The following is a 20,770-nucleotide window of genomic DNA, read 5'->3' on the forward strand; positions in this document are numbered from 1 at the left end:
CACGGCCTCTGGGAGACATTCCAGAGCCACACTATAGCACTGTATGCAAGGAAGTTTTGCTTTCAGCTTTGGTAGTGCCAGACTGAGCTTTTTCTGTAGGTCTGAAGCATTGTTACTCATTTAATTAGCACCTAGTAATGTGTGTTCATGGTCATATTTTGAATAGTTTTTTTTTTTTTTTGTTTTTTGGGGTTTTTTTTTGTTGTTGTTTGTTGACTTTTTAAAGGAATTTCTGTCCATGACTGATGTCTCTACGGTGGACGGTTTGAACTGTGAGGATGTGAAGAATGATTTTTTTTCAGGGGAGGAAATGCGGGTGCTCCCACCCAGGACCTTGGATGCTGTAGGCAGGCTTTGTACAACTAAGGCCCATTTCCAGCCCAGGAATGACATGATTTATAAGGAAAGCCTGAACAGAGCTTACTTGGCTTATTTTCACTCAGTTACCAGACTGCGGATTTATTAAAGGCTGCGTGGGACATTTACCTAAATCATCTCCATTCTGGGGGAATTTTAGTTGTGGAAGAGCTAACTGTTTAAAATAGGTGCTGTTGTATCTAGCAGAGTAGCATAGTGGAAGTATACCCACAAAATACATGCTGTTTTGGTATTTTGGTTACAAAGCATTTTTCTTATAATGTTTGGAAATTTGTTTATTTGAATGTGATTTATGTAAGTTGCTGGTGACTTACATTGTCATTTTAACTTTGAAACTTAATTGCTTTATCCAAGAAATTGTATCTAGCCTTTTTTTTTTGAAGTAGGGTCTCACTCTAGCCCAGGCAGACCTGGGATTCACTATGTGGTCTCAGGGTGGCCTCAAACTCAGGGGGATCCTCCTACCTTTGCTTCCCAAGTGCTGGAATTAAAGGTGTGTGATACCACACCTGGCTAAAGTTTTTAAAAATATTTTATTTTAATTTATTTATTTGACATAGAAAGAGGGAAAGAGTGAGAGAATGGGTGCTCCAGGGCTTCTAGCCACTGCAAATGAACTCCAGACACATGCGCCCCCTTGTGCATCTGGCTAATGTGGGTCCTGGGGAACAGAACCCCGGTCCTTTGGCTTTGTAGGCAAACGCCGTAACCGCTAAGCTATCCCTCCAGCCCCCGGCTAAATTTTTATTATATTTAAATCATCATAGAAAATATTGTGTCACAAATAAAACTATTAATGTAATGTTTTCAAGTTACTGTTAGTTCCTTGCGTGGGATACTCTTTTTCTTTCTAGTGCTTCAACTTAACATAGGGTTGTTCTTTAATTGAAAAGCAGAGGGGCAGGGAGAAGGGATCATAAATTTCATTGGGATGCTGGTGCTCTGATGATATGAAAGTTATAAATCTCTATAGAGTGACATTGTTTATGGTTATTTTGGAATCCTAGACTGCCACAATGCTTTCGCCTTGCTTGTGAGGCCGCCAACTGAACAGGCCAACGTCCTGCTCAGTTTCCAGATGACATCCGACGAACTTCCAAAAGAAAACTGGCTAAAGATGCTGTGTCGACACATAGCCAACACCATGTGTAAAGCAGATGCTGTGAGTTCTTAAGACCATTGAAATGAAAGTTAAACTTCACGACAGTGCATTCACACACAAATAATGGTGCTGTCCTAATTTCTTGAGTCACAAATGGAGGGTTTATTTTTATACATATGCAGAAAAGCTAGCTTAATGTGTTTTGGAAAAGAGTTGTGTAAAAGTTTGAAGATAACCCTACCGTGAGTCTCTTCTTTGCAGACAAGGCCCTTTTAGTCTTCCGCTCTTATGGGTCTCATTTAGTGAGGCCCTTGGACTTGTCATATGCCGTGGAAAATTTAATACATCGATCTTTAAAGTAATTATCTTTACTTAAGGACTTAGCTATTTCAGAACTTGTTTTCTAATTTATCACTGCTCCTTTTTGTCTTTCGCATGGTCTTTGTGGTTCAGGGACTTGTTCTCTTATTATAATTACTGATTGGACTTTTATGTTATAGATTGTTGGTTGTAGGGTTACTGTGAAATGGACAAAAAATACACTTTTTTGTTATAACAAACTATTTTCAAAGGACAGCAACTTAACATCAAAGAGATAAACAAAAATAACTGACAAAAAGTGGAGAAAATACACTACACAAAAGTTCTGTTTGCATTCCATTTCATCCCATATTTTGAATTTTTAAATACATTTACTTAATAGTAAAAATTAATTGCACCATTGGGGGTTGGGCCCAGGACCCTGTGTATATCAGGCAAGCATGCTTCCACTAAGCCATACCCCTACTGTATTTTGTTTTGTTTTTCAAGGTAGGCTCTCGCTCTTGTCCAGTCTGACCTGGACTCACTCTGTAGTCTCAGGGTGGTCTTAAACTAATGGCGATCCTCCTACCTCTGCCTCCTGAGTGCTGGGATTAAAGGCTGGTGCCTCCACACTCAGCCCTAACTGCGTTTTGAATTTCTTTAGATAGTGTCTCTCGTAGCCCAGGGTGGCTTTGAAGTGCTTAAGTAGCTGAAGATGGCCTTGAACTTGCCATTCTTTGGCCTCCACATTCAAAGTGCTGCGATTATGAATGTGCATTACCAAATCCTGTTCATGTGGTTCTGGGGGTCAGATGGGTTTTGTGCATTCTAGGCAGGCCCCATCCACTGAGCCACATTCCCTAGCCACATTTTTCAATTTTTGATGTCCCATTTTGCATCTTTTTTGAGGGAGTGGGGAGTTGAGGGTCTCATTGTACAGCCCAACTGTCCTTCAACTCCAGATTCTCCTGTCTTTCCCCCAAAGTGCTGTTATAAGCAAGCTTATCTTTATTTTTAAACAAACTTTGTTTCTCATGCTATTATTATTTATTTATTTATTTATTGTGAGAGGGGGGAGGGGCAGATAGCGAATAGCACACCAGGGCTTCCAGCTGCTGCAAATGAACTCCAGATGCATGTGTCACCTTGTGTGCCTGGATTACATGGGTCTTACAGAATTGAACCTGGGTCCGTTTGCTTTGCAGGTAAGCGCCTTAACCACTAAGTCATCTCTCTAGCCCAGCAAGTTTATCTTCGCATCTTTCTATATTACCTATCTTTTAGTGTATTTATGTAGTTATTTCCTTTTCAGTTTTCAGTTCATGTACTGAGTGGTTTTCATACACATGAATTTTTAAAAAATTATTGAATTATTATATTATTGAGGGAAGCACAGAATGAAGGAAAGGTACCCACATGACTAGAGATCCCATATGGAGGACCTGGAAAAAAACCCGTGGAAAGAAGAAAGTTCAGGAAGCTCCTATCATGTGGTGAGCTGGAGGAGATAAAGAGCCCATATGGAGTGTAAGAGCTAGGGGCTCTCCCTTCTGGGCCTGGGCCTGAGCCAGCCCAGGCCCAGCCTAGGAAAAAACTCACCCATAGCTAGAAGTTCCAAAGTGGTTAAAGAGTCTGCCCTCCTTGAAAAGGTATTTATGACCTTATCGTGGTGGGCTGTCTTCCAGCTCAGGAGGAATGGTTTTGATACCATGTTCCTAATACGTACAGTTTGAATTTGCCTGTAGTTCCCTTTACTAGTGTTATTTCTGTGTTCCTATGCTTTCTTGATTGTTGATGCCTTTTTCTTTCAGTCTGAAGAGCGTGTCTTCTACAACAGGCTAAATGGAGATATAGTCTCATCTTTTGTTTATCAGAGACTGTCTTTATCCCTCCTTCTTGGATATAGTATTCTTGGGGGACAGGGTTTTTCTTCTCCACTTAGTGCTTGAAGCTGTGGTCCTCTGCTGTGTCCTAAAGCTTCTGCTGAGAAGTCTGTCTGATGTCAGGTGAATTGGGCTTCTTTTGCTGCCACTTCCTTTCTTACAACCTTGAGAATCTTCTCATCTTTCAGGAGAATTTGATCATATGTCTCAGTGACACCTGGCTGAGTTAAATTTGACCTTTGACCTTGTACCTGGATGGTTGTATTGTCTTTAGGTTAGTAGAGGGAGTTTCCTGTTATTTCTTTGAATGAGCTTTTCACAGATGAAGTTCTCCATGAAGCCTGCTAACCCTCAGCCTGTCCAGCATTTCTTTTCTTTTCATTTTGTTTTTTTGTTTGTTTGTTTTTGTTTTTGTTTTTCGAGGTAGGGCCTCACTCTAGACTGGGTGACCTGGAATCTATTCTGTATTCTCAGGGTGGCCTTGAACTCAGAGTGATCCTCCTACCTCTGCCTCCCAGGTGCTGGGATTTAAATTGTGAGCCACTATGCCCGGCCCTGTCCAGTATTTCTGCAAACTTTCCTCATTCCTCTTCATTCTTTTTGCTTTTGTTTGCTTTCTTTTATATATTTTTATTTATTTATGGGCTGGAGAGATGGCTTAGAGGTTGAGGTGCTTTTATTTATTTATTTATCGGCAAGTAGAGAGAGGTAGAAGAGAGAGAGAACCTGGGTTGTTAGGCTTTGTAGGTGAGCACCTCAACCTCTGAGCCATGTCTCTACCCCTTCTTTTGCTTTCTTGACTGTTTTCATACCACCTACCCCTGAGTTCTGTATTGATTTATTTTCTATCTGATCTATCCTGATATGTTTTCTATGATTTTGTTATTCAGGCTTGCAAAGCTTGATGGCTCAGATTTGAATCCTTAGTACCCACGTAAAGCCAGATGCACAAAGTGGCACATGTGTCTGGAGTTCCTTTGTAGTGTCTAGAGGTCCTCACATGGCCGTCCTCTCTTTGTCTCTTTTTTCTTTATCACTGCTTACAAATAAAATGAATACATTGTTAAAAAAATTAGAAAATACATGATTCATCTAAAAAAATAAAAAAACAATTATGATAGGGGATTTTTTTCTGTTTAAGGATTTCTGGGTTTTTTTTTTTAGCTGCTTCCATGTCTTATATTATTGTATCTTTTCTCTGTGTTCTCTTAAAATGTGTTGAATTTTTTAAAATAGCTATTTTTATGCTTTCATCAGAGAGTTTGCCCCTACTGATCAGTATTTGCTCAATTTCTGATACCTTCTTTTGACTGTTGGTTGAGTTCATGGTTTCCTTTTACTATTTGGCATGTAAGATCATCTGCTATGGAAGGATTAAGTTTTCTAATCTCTGTTGTCCAGCTGTTCTTGCCTTTCTAGATGTTTTAAGCAGCATTAGGTAACACCTTAGGTCCATGTTTCTTGCCAGTCTGCTGTTATGTTGTAACTGTTTCAGTCCTGGAGGGCAACCCAGTGCTCTATGTTACTCTGCTTGAAAGAAAGGAAGGTAGTTCTGATTTGCTTGCTGGGGCTGTGGTGATCCCAGGTGCTGGTTTCCTCCGCTGTGGTCAGGGGCTCTGTGCTAGCAGTGACTGGACTATAGCTGTGTTGTCCAAGGCTTGGAGGTGAGTGGGTGGAAGAGATAGTTCCTTGGCCACCAAAGCTGGCACTAAGCCAAGTCTTGCTAGAGGCCTGTGTAGACTGAGCAGGGTACGTTAGAATGGCTACCAGCCAGCAGCAATGAGGTTATATGTCAGTCTGTCTCAGCTGATGCATGGCAGGTTTAGATGCCCCTTGTCTGTGATCTCTAGCCTGGGGCATTGAGACCAGGGCCTTGTGCATGTTAGGCAAATGCTGCACAGCAAGATTAGCACTTGCTTTCAAACCAAACCAAACACTGTGCTAGGTGTCATGCCCTCCTCTTCAGCAGGAGTGTTAGGGCACACTCTACTGCCTGAGGTTGGCTTATGGGTGGTAGAAACAGCCTCTTTGCTGAATTATCACAATTCCAGCAGCTCAATACATAGGTGTGGGGCTCTGGTTTCACCTTTGTGGTGCTGGTTCTGAGTTCAAGTATAGGCATGACCTAAATTCTCTCTTCCTCAGGCTAGAGGCCTTTTTCTTTATTCCTTGTAAAGTTGGGGAAAAATGATGTGGACAGCACTTTCCTCCCTTCTTCAGGGCATCTTGACCTTTGGTTAAACTAACAGGCAATATGACCTGTCCTAAGCACTTGGGAAGGAAGATAGCCTGGCGTTCTCTGTGGGAACATTGTCTCTGTACAATTGTATTTAGCTGCCATAGATCGTATTCACCTGCTGTCTTGCTTCACTCCTACTGTGGGATTTTTTAGTAGTGTTCTTAACATGGTTATTACAGGTTGAATATTTGTTTTTCAAACCACATGAAAGGGAGCTGGGGAGATGCTCAGTTGCCAAAGTGCTAGCAACACAAGCCTGAGGATCTTAGTTTTGATCCCTGGCACCCATGTAAAAGCCTGGCATGATGGCACATACCTGTAATCCCAGTGCTGGGTATGGTGGCTGAGATAGGAGAAGCCTGTGCTATACAGTGAAACCCATCCTCAAAGGTGAAAATGGATGAAACAAATTCACAATAATGAGGTCACATAACCTGTCAGGAGTGTAATGGCCTTTAGTAGATCTCGGATGCATTATGGGTTCCTGAGCGATAACTTGGTCTCTTCTGTGTATGGGATAGACACTGACCCGTTTTACTATGCATGGAGTATATAAACTGAATATCATGTACTGGTATACAAGATTTTACAGGACTTTAATTGAGGTTTGCTTGGGAATAGAGAATTTTCTCATAGTTAAATCTAGCCTTGAAGGATATCTAGGTTTAATGTTTGTAAAATAATAATCCTTGTTTAAAATTTACCTAAGTGTTTAAACAATGAACACACCTTTTGATTTGACTGTTTCTTTAAAAAAAAATTGTTTATTTGAGAGTGGGGGGGGGCATATAGAGAGAATGTGTGTGCCAGGGTCTCTAGCCACTGTAAACAAGCTCCAGATGCATATGCCACCTTGTGCATCCAGGTTTATGTATAGACCTTCCAGGCAAGTGTCTTAACTGCTGAGCCATTTCTCTAGCTCTGTTTTTGAACATTTCTTTGGTCATAATGTGTTCTTTATTTTACAAGAAGCTTCATAGAGGAAAATGCAGGGCTAAGTGCATTTAACTAAATTCTGGCAAGGAAAGTGGTTGAGATAGCTTTTGTAATAAACCTTATAAAACTGCTTGTAAGGAATAAATTTTCAAAGGTATCCATGTATGAAATGTGCTTCCATGGATGTCAGGGTGTGAGACTACATGGCTTTTGCAAATCCTTTCCAAATTTATAACCCTAATGCCAAAACCCCAAGTCAAAGGAAATTTTTTCTTAAACTATGATCTATTGAAATACTAGCCATAAGATGGCCACTCAAACTAGAACTGAAATAAAAGACAACAAATATGACAATTTCTTAAAGTGTAATTATCCACAAGATGGCAGCAAACATTTACCCATGTTCTACTTTATACTTAGTCCACAGCATCTTTCAATCTGGTGAGATTTGCCTACAAGTGTGGGTATAAATTCAAATATTCAGTGACTTCATCTAAGCCCTATCTTGCATTTAAGATTTCCCATATAGTAAATTATTTAAAAAGCTCTTAGTTCATATTTTGCCACCCTGGCAAAAAAGTGTTTCTAAATATACATATACGAAAGATGTGATATGTACATGTAAAAGATACTTTAAAATTTTATTATTTAAGTCAGCAGGTCTTCTTATTGTGTATTTCTTAGTGCCCTAGACAATAGAAACTTGCTTTTTTTTGGCCAGCTTTACTACGTGTTCAGCCTGAGGTGGTCTCAAACTTGAATGACCCTTCTGCCTTAGCCTCCCAAGTGCTGGCATTATCGGCATCAGCCATCATGCCTGGCTTGAAGCTTGCCCAATTCTGAAAGAGCAAAATAAGTCCAACTGCTTATTCTTCACCATTTTATTCATTTTGCCTATTTGTAAAAGTGCTCAATAGCCAGACCTTCCAGGCTGAAAGAAAACTGCTTATTTGTTTGAAGCTAGGACCCAGAGGAGTGACTGGTCTTGATGAAGCTCACACTAGGATCCAAGCACCCTTATTCCTGGGCAGACCTTCTTGATGCTTTTTCTTTCCATGGCTACCACGTCACATAGTCAGTGGAATCAGAATTTTAAGATTTAGCATCTCAGGATATTCACATGTGTCTTTTCAGTCTCTTGGCCAACATGTAGCTTTTTACTTTATGGTCCCTATTCTGAGGCCTTTGTATTACCTAACATTAGGTCATATATTTTGAAACGAATGCCAGCAGTATAATTTTATAAATGAAAGAATTTAGGCTGGAGAGATGGCTTACCTGTTAAGGCCTTTGAAACCTAAGGACCCAGGTTTGATTCTCCAGGTCCTATGTAAGCCAGATACGCAAGGTAGGTAGCACATGCATTTGGAGTTCATTTGCAGTGGCTTGGAGCCCTGGCTTGCCCATTCTCTCTCCTCCTTTCTTTTTCTCTGTCTCAAATAAAAATAATATTTAAGCCAGGTGTGGTGGCACACACCTTTAATCCCAGTAGTCAGGAGGCAGAGGTAGGAGGATCACCATGAATTCGAGGCCACCCTGAGACTACATAGCGAATTCCAGGTCAGCCTGAGCTGGTGAGACCCTACCTCAAAATCGAAAAACCAAAAATAGATAAATAAATGACAGAATTCAAGGAGTATTGCTCTCTCTCTCTCTCTCTCCCCATTTGGTTAATAGTGATCAGAGTCTTATTACACTGTTCCAAAACGGAATAAATACATGGACCTGATGAGAGGACAGGTGGCTTTGCATAGAACTTCAGTATATGGTAAATGTAGAACCTTGTTGTAATGGCTAACCCATGGCACGAAGTTGATTAAATACTTAGGGAGAGCCTTCGTGAGGCATAGAAACAAAGTAAAAAGAATTTAACCAATGAGGTGTCTGTATGTTAATCAGAAATTGAAACTAGAGACAAAATAAAATAAATATAGGCAAAAAAGTCTAATTTGCATGTTCCAGTGATATATATATAATTTCTTTATTTTTCTTTTGAGGTGGGGTCCACTCTATCTATCCCAGGCTGACCCAGAACTCACTGTGTAGTTCCTGGCTGGCCTCAAACTCAGCGATCCTCCTACCTCTGCCTCCCGAGTGCTGGGATTAAAGGCTTGTGCCGCCATGCCCAGCAAAACAATATTCTTTTCAAGGAACTTATAACTCTAGGAGCAGTTACCTGATTGGGACTAGATTAGTTCAAGAATCATTTAGCAAATGCATCAAATGGAAAAAGTGGGTCTGGAGTAGGCAGAACAAACCTGATTGTTCTAATGAAGAAATCAGGGAGCTGTAGGAAAACATAGCTTTCTATGCACTATTGGTTTGAAATTGTGGAATGTAGTACTTAACACCATGTGTTTGTAATGGGGCTTGGCATTTCATCTCAAAGTACTTCTGTGTATTATCTCGTTTTAGCCATATGAGTACTTTGGGTTAGACAAAGCAGATTTTTCTACATTTTGTGTATGAGAAAATTGTCAGAAGAAATAATTTTCACAATGTTGTATAAAGTTCTTTTAAATTTCATGATAATCTAGAGAGATAGTTTTATAGTGTTCAGGTAATGATGTAATTTGCCAATTCAATCTAAATTTATAAATTTAAAGTGTAAAATTAATTATGTGAATTTTGCATAAGCACTTTGTCTAAATTTTTTTGCAAGCTAAAACTAATTTGAAAGGTAATATTTTGAACTACTTGGAGTTTAGTTTTTTTGTTTTGTTTTGTTTAAGGTTCATTTTTGTCAGTGGTTCTTAGCTTGTTATATGAGGTCTTTGGCTCCTTTGGGAATGTGTTACAACTTGAACCTTCTCCTAAGCAAAGAGACCTTTGCTCGTAGCCATACACAGGTTCAAGTAAGCTGCATACACCCTGATTGCTGCTTATCACCCTAGGGACTCTATTCTTTTGTTGTTGGTGTTTTTTTGGGGGGAGTGGGAGGGAGTTTCTTGCATCCTAAGCTATCCACAAACTTGCTATGTAGCCAAAAATGGCTTGAGTTCCTCGTGGCCTGCAGACCTCTGAAGTGCTAGGATTACAGACATGCCACCTATCCGAACTTCCCTAGAGACCCTTTATCATAAGTTCAGAAGCTCAAGAATTCTCCCAGGTGCAAGCTGAGGAAGTAAGAGGAAAGAAAGTAGAAGGAAATGTAAATTTTGACGGTGTCTTCAGGAAAGGATTGTGTGGGTTTTATAGTAGACTTTGGACTTTCAAACTAACTTGCCTGATTTGTAAATGAATAATTTTGAGGTTAATAGTAAGGTTTTATTTTGGGTTTTTCTGTAGCTGCCATGAGTAACTCATTTAGTGAAGACAGATTTTCTGTTGTCCTCAAGTTAGCACATTTCAGGGTAGCATTAGTTCCAACACTCCAGTCTGGAGGGAGTGTGATGCTTATGTTCCAGCCCGGGTCAGCTCTGTCACTGAGTGATATCCCCGCACATGTCACAGACCTTTATGTGTAAATATATTTTCATTTATAAATATTCTTATTTATTTATTTGAGAGGGGGGAGAGACAAGACACAGATAGAGAGAATGAACGCAACAGGGCCTCCAGGCACTGCAAACTCCAGAATCGTGCACCACCTTTTACATCTGGTGTTATGTGGGACCTAGGGAATTGAACTGGGGGTCCTTAGGCTTTGCAGGAAGCAATTTGAACCGCTGAGCCATTTCTCCAGTCCTCAAGTATAAATATTCTTTATGTTTAAAGATTTCATGTGTAAATATTCCCATGTGTTTGTAACTGGTTAAAGTGTGATTTTAGAAACAGATTTTTTTTTACTTTAACAAAGTATACTTTTTCAACAGGAGGATCTTATTTATACTGCAGATCCCGAATCCTTTGAAGTAAATACGAAAGATATGGATAGTACACTGAGTAGAGCATCTAGAGCAATAAAGAAGACCTCAAAAAAGGTGAGTTGTGTCTACACACACACGCACCCCTGTATATATGCACATGCCAAAAGCCATAACTAAGTTTCTATTAAAGCAGCACTGCTGTCAGCACTGGCAAAGAGAAATTGTGTAGCACCATGATACAGTGCACAGAGAAGATGGCTTTAGTTCAGTGGCTTCTGGTGTCTCCATCATGCAGCAGCTTCCGTAGTCGGTGAACACACTTGGTGATGATGGCAGTGGGCTCCTTCACGTCCAGTAGGGAAATTGGGATTTGAGTGGCTTGGGATTCAAGTGCATGATGACAGCATAACCAAACCGGACAAAAGCTTAGGTTTCTGCCGAGGGTATAAGGGGCTCAGTGGTAGACCGTTGCTGGCGTGCCCAAACCTAGAACCTAGCTGTCTTCCTGGTCCCCCTCCCCTGCCCTTTCTTCCCCTGGACCTGAGCACCCTCTAGTGCAGGATGGGGTAGGCTGCAGCACGCCGCGCTTCTGCCTCATGCCAGAGTCCTGCTACATTTGTACTGTCCGTAGCAAATGATGTATTTGGCTTTCTTTATGCAAACATTCTTATAGACTGTATTAAATTTGTCTAGATATAATTAACTGTACTCTTTTTACTGTAGGTTACGAGGGCATTCTCCTTTTCTAAAACGCCCAAAAGAGCTCTACGGATGGCTCTGATGTCATCCCATAGTTCAGCGGAGGGAAGAAGCCCTTCCAGCAGCGACAAGCACACAATGAGCCGTCTCTCCAGCACATCTTCGTTAGCAGTGAGTAGTCTGGACCTAATGAGCTAAAGCACTTACATTAACAGAGTTGTCTACCTGTTTAGAAATGGAAAGCTTCCTTTAAAAAAAAAGTTAAGCCAGGTGTGGTGGTGCACACCTTTAAACCCAGCACTTGGGAGGCAGAGGTAGGAGGATCGCCATTAGTTTGGGGCCAGCCTGAGACTACGTAGTTAATTCCAAGTCAGCCTGGACTAGAGTGAAACCGTACCTCAAAAAAAGCATCAGCATACAAACTAATAGGTTTCTATTGGTTGTTGTGTAAACATCTAACCTTTATTTTCTTTATGAAAACAACTGAAAAAAAATCCAACTTATAATGAACTAAAGACTACATACTGTATCATTTATTCAATGTGAAATTTCCTGGAACTGAGACATATTCTAATGTCCACAAACACAGCAGCCCATTTCAATCTAGCAAACATAATAGTGGACTTCTTTTTATACAGATGGGTGGTAAGAACATGGGGCTGAGATGTCTTTCTTTTACTCTTGCCTTTAGGATGCAATCTTTGAGAGCAATTGTTAGAGAATGTGGGATCAGAATTGATGTGCATATGCTTAAGTGTGCCCAAATAGTCCAGACTCATGGCAATGCCTGGATTATTTGATAAAGACACTTCTAGTGTGTATTACAATCAATAGTATATGAAATGTATTTGTTTTCTTCTTATTAGTTATTTTTCTGTTTTCTTAGGAGAGAGAGGAGTGGATGGCATGCCAGGTCCTCTTCCCTCTGCAAACTAACTCCAGTTGTATGTGCCACTTTGTGCATCTGGCTTTATGTGGGTACTGGGGGAGCAACTCCAAGCCAACAGGAGCAAGCCGCTTTTATCTGCTGAGCCATTGCTCTAGCCCTGTTTTATTACTAAACTGAGGTTTAAGAAACAAGTGGCTATCAATTCTTACTGTATGCTTTAGCTGTATTTCCTTCAGCAAGCTTCCTATATGCTATCAGTATTTTTTAAAATGAGCTCAGGCTGACCTGGAATTCACTCTGTATTCTCAGGGTGGCCTTGAACTCACAGCGATCCTCCTACCTCTGCCTCCCAAGTGCTGGGATTAAAGGCGTGCGCCACCATGCCTGGCTTCGCTGTAGTTTAGTATATGTTAAGTGCTTAGAATAGTATCTGGTACATTCTGGATATTCCACTGTTTATTCAGTGGCTACCTTTTATATATAAATTGTAGGTCAGGTATGTAAAAGTCAATAAATGTTACAGATTTTGAAGCTAAAATCTTCAGTTAACACTAAAATAGGTATAGCTACACTTAAGAGTATATTTCTGTATTTTTTAAAATAAGGTTGACAGATGAGAAAGAAGTTATACTTAACTGGCTATCAAAATATATAAAAAGAAGGACTGGTAATATAGCTACACTCAGTTGGTAGACTGCTTGTTTAGCACATATAAAGCCCTGAGTCTGATCTTAGCATTACATAAACCAGGTGTGGAGCAAGAGGAAGCTCAAGGTCATCTTTGGCTACATACCGAGTTCCAGGCCAGCCTGGCCTATGTGAGACTGTCTCAAAAAATACTGTGTGTATACACATACACACACATACACACACATATATGCAGAATAATTTGATCAATTAAAATTGACACAGTGTAAGCAAGCATTTCATTTGTTGATTTCAGGCTTTCTCAAGGCCCAGGTACTGACTTGTGTTTATTTTCTGTGTCTCTAGTGACTAATGTAATGACTAATTGCCTTTCAAATGAAGATAAATGGACTTACTAGATGAGCTGTAGAAAACTTTTAGGACTTATAATAATATCTTTTATGTAGACAATTCATGTCCTTGAAACATTTGTGTCCTTCTTTCAGTGGCTTGTTTCTGTTCTAACAGATTACCCATTCTGTTTCCACAAGCAGTGTAATTGGATTTACTAAGCATGCTTATGTTCAGCGCTCAAACTCTACTGGTGAGCGTTCTCAGTACTTCTGGTTTTGAACTGTGTACCATTCCTACTTCTGAGCTAGATTTTCAGAAGATACAAAAAGGAAATACAGATTCCGCCTCACATTAAAAAAAAAAACAGTTGTATCTAAGTCATCTTTGACATTGTGAAGAATTAGGAATGTGCCAAGTAGTAATGGAAACGAACCTTGTGAAGTTTAATGTGTACTTATTAGCTGTTTGAAATTTATATTTGTGAAAATAAAGCATTTTTTTCCTCCATTGTATCACTTATTAGGTATGTTGGGACTTCTGAATTCACAATGATTTAGATGTAATAGAATTTCATTGCATGTTTCTAAATAAAAATTTATTTATTTTGCTCTTTTGAGGTAGGGTCTCACTCTAGCCCAGGCTGACCTGGAATTCATAGCAATCCTATCTGTGCCTCATGAGTGCTGGGGTTAAAGGCATGTGCCACCAATGCCTGGCAAAAAATATTTTTTGCAGAGCAGTATGTTTTTAAGTTCACATGGACAAAAATGTTCTATTAGAAAATTTCTTATTTTGGGGCCTGGGAAGATTTCTCAGTGGGTAAAGCATTTGACGTGTAAGCCATGAGGACCCACGTTTGGATCCTCAGCACTCCCTGAAAGCCTGGCATGATGGCGTATGCCTGTAATTCTAGTATTAGAGAGGCAGCCACAGAGAATCCTCAGAGCTCGTGGCTTGCTAGCCTAGCTGAATCCGTGAGCTCCAGGTTTAGTGAGAAACCTTGTGTCTGAAAATAAGGTGGAGAGTGATTGAGGTTTAATCTCTGGCCTCCACATGCACGTATGCGCACCTGCATAAACGTGTGCCCCTACACCTACAAGCAGTCATGCACACCGTACATACACGTGCATGCAAAGAAGCTTGGGGACTGGGTGGGACTGCTCAGCAGTTAAAGGTGCTTGCTTACAAAGTCAACCTCAGTTTGATTAGATTCCCCAGCACCCATGTAAAGCCAGACACAGTGAGTGACATAAGCATCTGGTATTCCCTTGCAGTGGCAAGAGAACTTTGCATCCCCCACCCCTGACCCAAGTGCAAATTGGAGAGGCGGGGGGGGAAGTAAGCATTACAAGTAACTGTGAGGAAAAGTAGGTTTATGGTCCATGCCTGTAATTCCAGCACTCTGTAGGCTGAGGAAGGAGGATAGCTGTGATTTTGAGGCCAGCTTGGGACTACAGAGTGAGTTCCAGGTCTGCTGGGCTACACTGAGGAGACCCTACCTTGTAAAAACAAACAAGCAAAAAATAAAATGTAGATATGGCATATACGTAGGGTTTATGGTCATAATGCAGTGTATCCTAAAAATTACTCCTGAGGAAAATAGGAACTTTTATACATTTAAATCCTTATTTGATCACTTGAATGATATTATTTATATAGCTCTTGAACAGTCCATTTTACTACTTTAAAAATATTTATTTGAGAGATTATGTGTATGGATGTGCCAGAGCCTCCTGTTACAATAAGCAAACTCCAAACACATGTGTCACTTTGTATGTGTGGCTTTATGTGGTTACTGGGAAATTGAACCCTGGTCACCAGGCTTTGCAAACAAATACTTTAACCACTGAGCCATCTCTCCAGACTATTTTACTTAATGGTGTTCAGGAGAACTTATATCCAGTTACACCGTGGGCCTTGAATTTAATTACAGCTAACCATTCATGTTCATTAAAACAAAACGGTGCCCTTAGAGTTTGTTTTGATTACACCTACACTTGGGCTTCTGTACCCTTCTGTGCACTTTATAGTTTACAATTCTGACAGTTTTGACCTCTGAAACTATAGATGGAGATTGCTCAGTAATTTCTTCAGAAACACTGCCGTTTCCCCCAGTTTTCACATGGAATGATATGTACTCTATTAATAATGAGTGTGTATTTGCACACATACACATGAGTTGTACACATCATACAAGCAGTCTTTGGCAATATGTGACTGGCTTGTAGAAGATTCTTTCCCATAAAATAATTTATTCCTTCCTGATTTTGTTTTAAGAATGAAGAAACCAGCTGGTAGAGCGCTGGCTGAACACACCCGAAGCCCTCGGTTCAGTCCCAGCGCCACGTGCACTGGACATGGTGGGACAATCCTTGTAACCCTAGCACTTGGAAGGTAGCAGGAGGTCATTCTTGGCCACATGAGTTTGAGGTTAGCCTGAAATATATGAGAACCTGTTTCACTAAATTTTTTTGTTTGTTTTTTCAAGGTAGGGTTTCAGTCTAGCCCGGGCTGGCCTCGAACTCACAGTGATCCTTCTACCTCTGCCTTCCGAGTGCTGGGATTAAAGGCATGTGCCACCATGCCCGGCTCACCAATTTAATCTAAAGAGAGAGAGAGAAAGAGAAAAGGAATTTAGGAGAAACCACTAGTGTTTTCCTTTTAATCTCTAAAATTTATTCAACACTGAGCCATTAATATCTCATAGAAGAAAGATATAAATGCTGTCATAAGCTAGTATCTCTTCTAGTTGAATTAATATCTGGCTCACTAGTCTGTCTGAGAATGCTAACATAGTTTTATCATGTTTTGTCCTCATTCACTCCTGATTTTAAGGTTTTTTTCAGTTTTTAAAAAAATATTTGTTATTTAAGAGAGAGACAGAGAAAGAAAGGCAGAGAGGAAAGAGAATGGGCATGCCAGGCCCTATAGCCACTGCATATGAACTCCAGACATGCACTACTTCAGACTTCAGTGCATCTGACTTTAGGTGGGTACTGGAGAATTGAACCTGGGTCCTTTGGCTTTGCAGGCAAGTGTCTTAACTGCTAAGCCACCTCTCCAGCCCTGATTTTAAGAATTTAAAAAACATACATATTGATTTATGAGAAAGAGGGAAGGAGAGAATGGGCTTGCCAGGGCTTCTAGCTACTGCAAATGAACTCCAGATGCATGTTCCACTGGTTTACCATGGGTACTGGGGGATCAAACACAGGTCCTTAGACTTTGCAGGCAAACCACTGAGCCATTTCTCTAGCCCTGATTTAAGACTTTTGTTTAAAAGGATTAGAATTGTCAAATATCTTGTTAGGTTAATTTGTAGGATGTGAAAATGGTAGGCATGATAGTGAATTCTATGTCACAAATTCTTGAAGAAAATGAAAACTACATTTCTGTTTTTTTGTTGTTGTTAACAGGGTATTCCATCTCCTTCCCTCGTCAGCCTTCCCTCATTCTTTGAAAAGAGAAGTCATACATTAAGTAGATCTACAACTCACTTGATATGAACTCTAACCATTTTATGGAACCTTGTTCTCTAAGAACTGACCTACATGGTACGAGCAGTCAGCACTCGGTGAGAGCAGAAGAATGTAAGCAACACTAAATGAGGCCTTTCGATCTTCTTGGCAGACAGGTTACCTCTTCTTTTCAAGTTAATCCATGTAAAATGTACTGATTTTGATGTAATTTATTTTTTTTTTGCTTGGATCTCTCGTCTGAAAACCAGTAACATAAGTTATTCATGATAACCAGTAGTTTTGTAACTCTGGTGCAGAAAATAAAATGTTATTGGTGGGGGCCAAACATTCCTGCTTTTCTGTATAGTATCTTGAATGAATTTTGGTTGTCTGTATTGTACATTTCAGTTTGTGCAGTGATGAAATGATATTACAATACTTACTGAATAAATACTTGCAAAGAGTTGGATTTAAGTGCAGGGCTTTATGCACATGCATTGTTGGAGGTGCTTATCTGCTCATTTTGCAGTGTACTTTTTTTTCCTCAAATGTTTTCAAGACCTAGCATGTGAATTTGGAAACATGTACCTTTATTAGCAAGTATAATTAAGATCAATTCAAAGTATTTTTGCACATTGAGATAAGCACAGAACGATTATAAAATATTGTATATGTTGCAAATCATGATGTTGGTATAAGCAGGTAGCTGTTTCAGAGACATATTTTTTATTTTAGCTCCTAGCAAATCGTGATTTACTTGGATACTGTGTTGATTTTTATTTCCAATAAGAGCATGGGAAGAGTGTGCTGAAGAAAGTTTATGTTCTTTATGAAATAGTTCTTAAGTTGTCATCAGCTTTACTAATCTGCTGTGAAATACAAAGATCTGCATGTGATCAACTTTTTTGTGGTCATTGTAAACGCAAATTGGAACTTTACTGACATCTTTCAGAATAGCTTTCTCATACTCAGCAATACAAAGCAATCAAGTTCCTATGAATAGATTTATTTTCTGTTTCCTACCTGTTTAAAAGAGCGCTACAGAAGTGCCATTGCTACTTAACCAATTCTAGCTATCTGTTGTAATAGTTTAAGTGACTGTGGATTGTTTCCATACCATGTGTGTGCTACTTCACAGACTAGTTATGATCTCTCTTTATTATATTTTAAAAGCAGTTATGTTAGTAGGGACTTTGTAAATAAATAACTTAAAACTTAAGTATATTTTATGTCTCATGTTGTAATTTCTTCAGAAAAATTTCCATAGACAAACTTGAATGCCTTTCAATCTCTGGTCTGTTTTGTATTTGACTTGCTTATTTATTTCCTTCCTTAATACTTTTGAGTATTTTGTGTACTTGACTATCTGTAGGATTTTAGTTTTTTTTTTTAATTTTTATTAGCATTTTCAATGATTATAAAAAAATATCCCTTGGTAATTCCCTCCCTCCCCCACCCCCACACTTTCGAGGATTTTAGTTTTTAAATTAAAAAAAAAATTAACCTTTATTTTATTTATTTATTTGAGAGTGTGGGGAGAGAATGGGCACGGCCAGGTTCTCCAGCCACTGGAAACGAACTTCAGGTGCATGTGCCCCCTTGTATATCTGGCTTATGTGGGTTCTGGAGAATTTAACCAAGGTCCTTAGGCTTTGCAGGCAAATGCCTTAACTGCTAAGCCATCTCTCCAGCCCCCAATTTTTTAAAATTTATTTGCAAGCAGAATAAAGGTGCAGGGCCTCTAGACTCTGCAAATGAACTCCAAAGGTATGTTCCACTTTGTGCATCTGGCTTTACCTGAATACCAGGGACTCTAGCCCAGGTTATAGTCTCTGCAGGTAGCCCCTTAACTGTCCAGCCTCAGAATGGCAGTTTTTAAGATGAACTCCACAAAATGGAGTGCTAAATCCTCTATCTTTTATGTAAAATTTTATGTTTATGTGGATGCGTACATTTTTCTAGCAGAAAACATGTAGCATAATCATTTTATTGGCGTGGGGTTTATTGGAAGTGGTGTTTCCAGAGACAAGGAATAGTCATGAACTTGAAAATGTATTGGATATATTCTGGCAAAAATAGCAGGCAATTTTAACGTTAAAGAAAAAGATATTTGAAAGAGAGAGAATGGGAGCATGGAAATACCAGGGCTTCCTGCTGCTTATGAACTCGAGACACATGCACCACTGTGCATATAGCTTTATGCTGTACTGGGGAATTGAACCCGGGTCTTCAGGCTTTTCAAGCAAGTACCTTTAATTGCTGAGCCATCTTTCCAGCCCCATTATTCATTTATTTGCACTGCAAACATGGTAGACTTTGTGCCACAATTTTTGTGTCAAGCTTTACATGGGGCATGGAAATTGGTCTGACATGCTTCGCATGCTAGTGTCTTTACCCTTTGGTCCATTTCTCCAGACCCCAAGGATTCTTTCTTTTTTAAAAAAATATTTTTATTTATTAGAGAGAGAGGGAATGGGCACGCCAGGGCTTCCAGCCACTGCAAACACATTCCAGATGCATATGACACCATGTGCATCTGACTTACATGGGATCTGGAGAATTGAACCTGGGTCCTTAGGCTTCACTGGTAAGTGCCTTATTCACTAAGCCAGCTCTTCTGCCTCCCATGGATTCTTATATCTCCTTCTATATTCAATGGCACATTCAATGCAGGATGACAAATATCTTCACATAATAAAGCATATAGTTTGAGCTTTTGGTCTTCCAGAAAGGATCTTGATTTTGCCCAGGAGAGCCCAACTCTCTTCATGAGTCATTGATTTAAGGAATTGTCATGTGTTAATAGAAGTGAGGGCCAGGCGTGGTGGCACACGCCTTTAATCCCAGCACTTGGGAGGCAGAGGTAGGAGGATTGCCATGAGTTTGAGGCCACCCTGAGACTCTATAGTGAATTCCAGGTCAGCCTGGGCTAGAGTGAGACCCTACCTCGGAAAACAAACAAACAAACAAAAAAGAAGTGAGGCACTTGGACTCATTCTAAAACTATTAGCTGGGGCAAGGTGCATAGTTGTAATTCCAACGTGCAGGAAGCTGAGACAGGAGGATCATAAGCGCCAGGCCTGCCTTGGTTAGTAGTGAGTCTCTGTCTTCAAAACAAAACAGCAAAACCCAGTATTTGTCAGGTGCCCACTCTGCCATTAGGCATTGTTCAGAAAGGTCAACTAGATGGATCAGGCGCCTGCCTTTTGTGTGCTCGCCTGAACTGACTTGTGAGCTGAGGTAGTTGACAGTGAACCAGCCCTGCACACACATCTCAGGCCAGCAGTGTGAACTTTGAAGGGAATGCTCTTGGATTTTGTATTAATTTTTTTGTTTATTTTTATTTATTTATTTGAGAGTAACCGAGGGTGAAAGAGGGAGAGAGAGAGAATGGGCACACCAGCGCCTCCAGCTACTGCAAACAAACTCCAGGTGCATGCGCCCCCTTGTGCATCTGGCTTACCGGGGTCCTTAGGCTTCACAGGCAAGTGCTTAACTGCTAAGCCACCTCTCCAGTCCCTATTTTAATTTTTTTTTATTTAAAACGTCTGTAAATATAGACAGTATTCCATGTCTGTATTGTAATTCCCTCCTATGATACCCACATCTCCTTCCCATATCCCTCTTCCACTGAACCTCTACTTTCCAGTAAGACTGTCTTCTTTGTTGATGTCATTGCTACGCAGGTCTTGTGTAGGTAGTGTCATCCACTGGGAGGTCATGTATGTCAGGGCCACTTGTGTCAGCAAGACAGCATTGGAAGCTCTCCTTCTGCAACGGTCCCTGATGCTCCTGGGTTTTATCATTAGTTATGTGCTGCAGGGCTTTTGTTTTATCCCCATTATCACATGAAGGAAATCAGTATGTGTGCTTCCATGTCATGCATTATTATTCAACAAATAAACTTTCTCCATTTGAGAAAGTCACATGTGGGTTTTTTTTTTTGAGAATTATTAAAGGTTTTATATTTTCATAATTACAATGTAAGAATTCTAATAATGGTCACAGTTCTAGAGGTAGCAGAGTTTAACAGCACAGGATTGTCTTAAGAATCCAAACAATGGGCTGGAGAGATGGCTTAGCGGTTAAGCGC

The 20,770-nt window shown here is 40.0% G+C and overlaps 1 protein-coding gene across 3 annotated transcripts in view; it reads left to right on the forward strand.

Annotated features, from left to right (window-relative positions):
* Nucleotides 1–17,896, forward strand: part of LOC101613300 (protein ECT2) — a 57,847-nt gene extending 39,951 nt beyond the window's left edge. For all 3 annotated transcript variants that reach the window (XM_045161752.1, XM_045161753.1, XM_045161754.1), the window contains 4 exons: nucleotides 1,386–1,540; nucleotides 10,657–10,764; nucleotides 11,374–11,520; nucleotides 16,636–17,896. In XM_045161752.1, the coding sequence (XP_045017687.1) occupies nucleotides 1,386–1,540; nucleotides 10,657–10,764; nucleotides 11,374–11,520; nucleotides 16,636–16,725 (500 nt within the window). In that variant the 3' untranslated portion in view covers nucleotides 16,726–17,896. The remainder of the gene's footprint in view (nucleotides 1–1,385; nucleotides 1,541–10,656; nucleotides 10,765–11,373; nucleotides 11,521–16,635) is intronic.
* Nucleotides 17,897–20,770: the final 2,874 nt, after the last annotated feature.

Source organism: Jaculus jaculus, chromosome 11, assembly GCF_020740685.1.
Source record: "Jaculus jaculus isolate mJacJac1 chromosome 11, mJacJac1.mat.Y.cur, whole genome shotgun sequence".
Lineage (NCBI taxonomy): Eukaryota > Metazoa > Chordata > Mammalia > Rodentia > Dipodidae > Jaculus > Jaculus jaculus.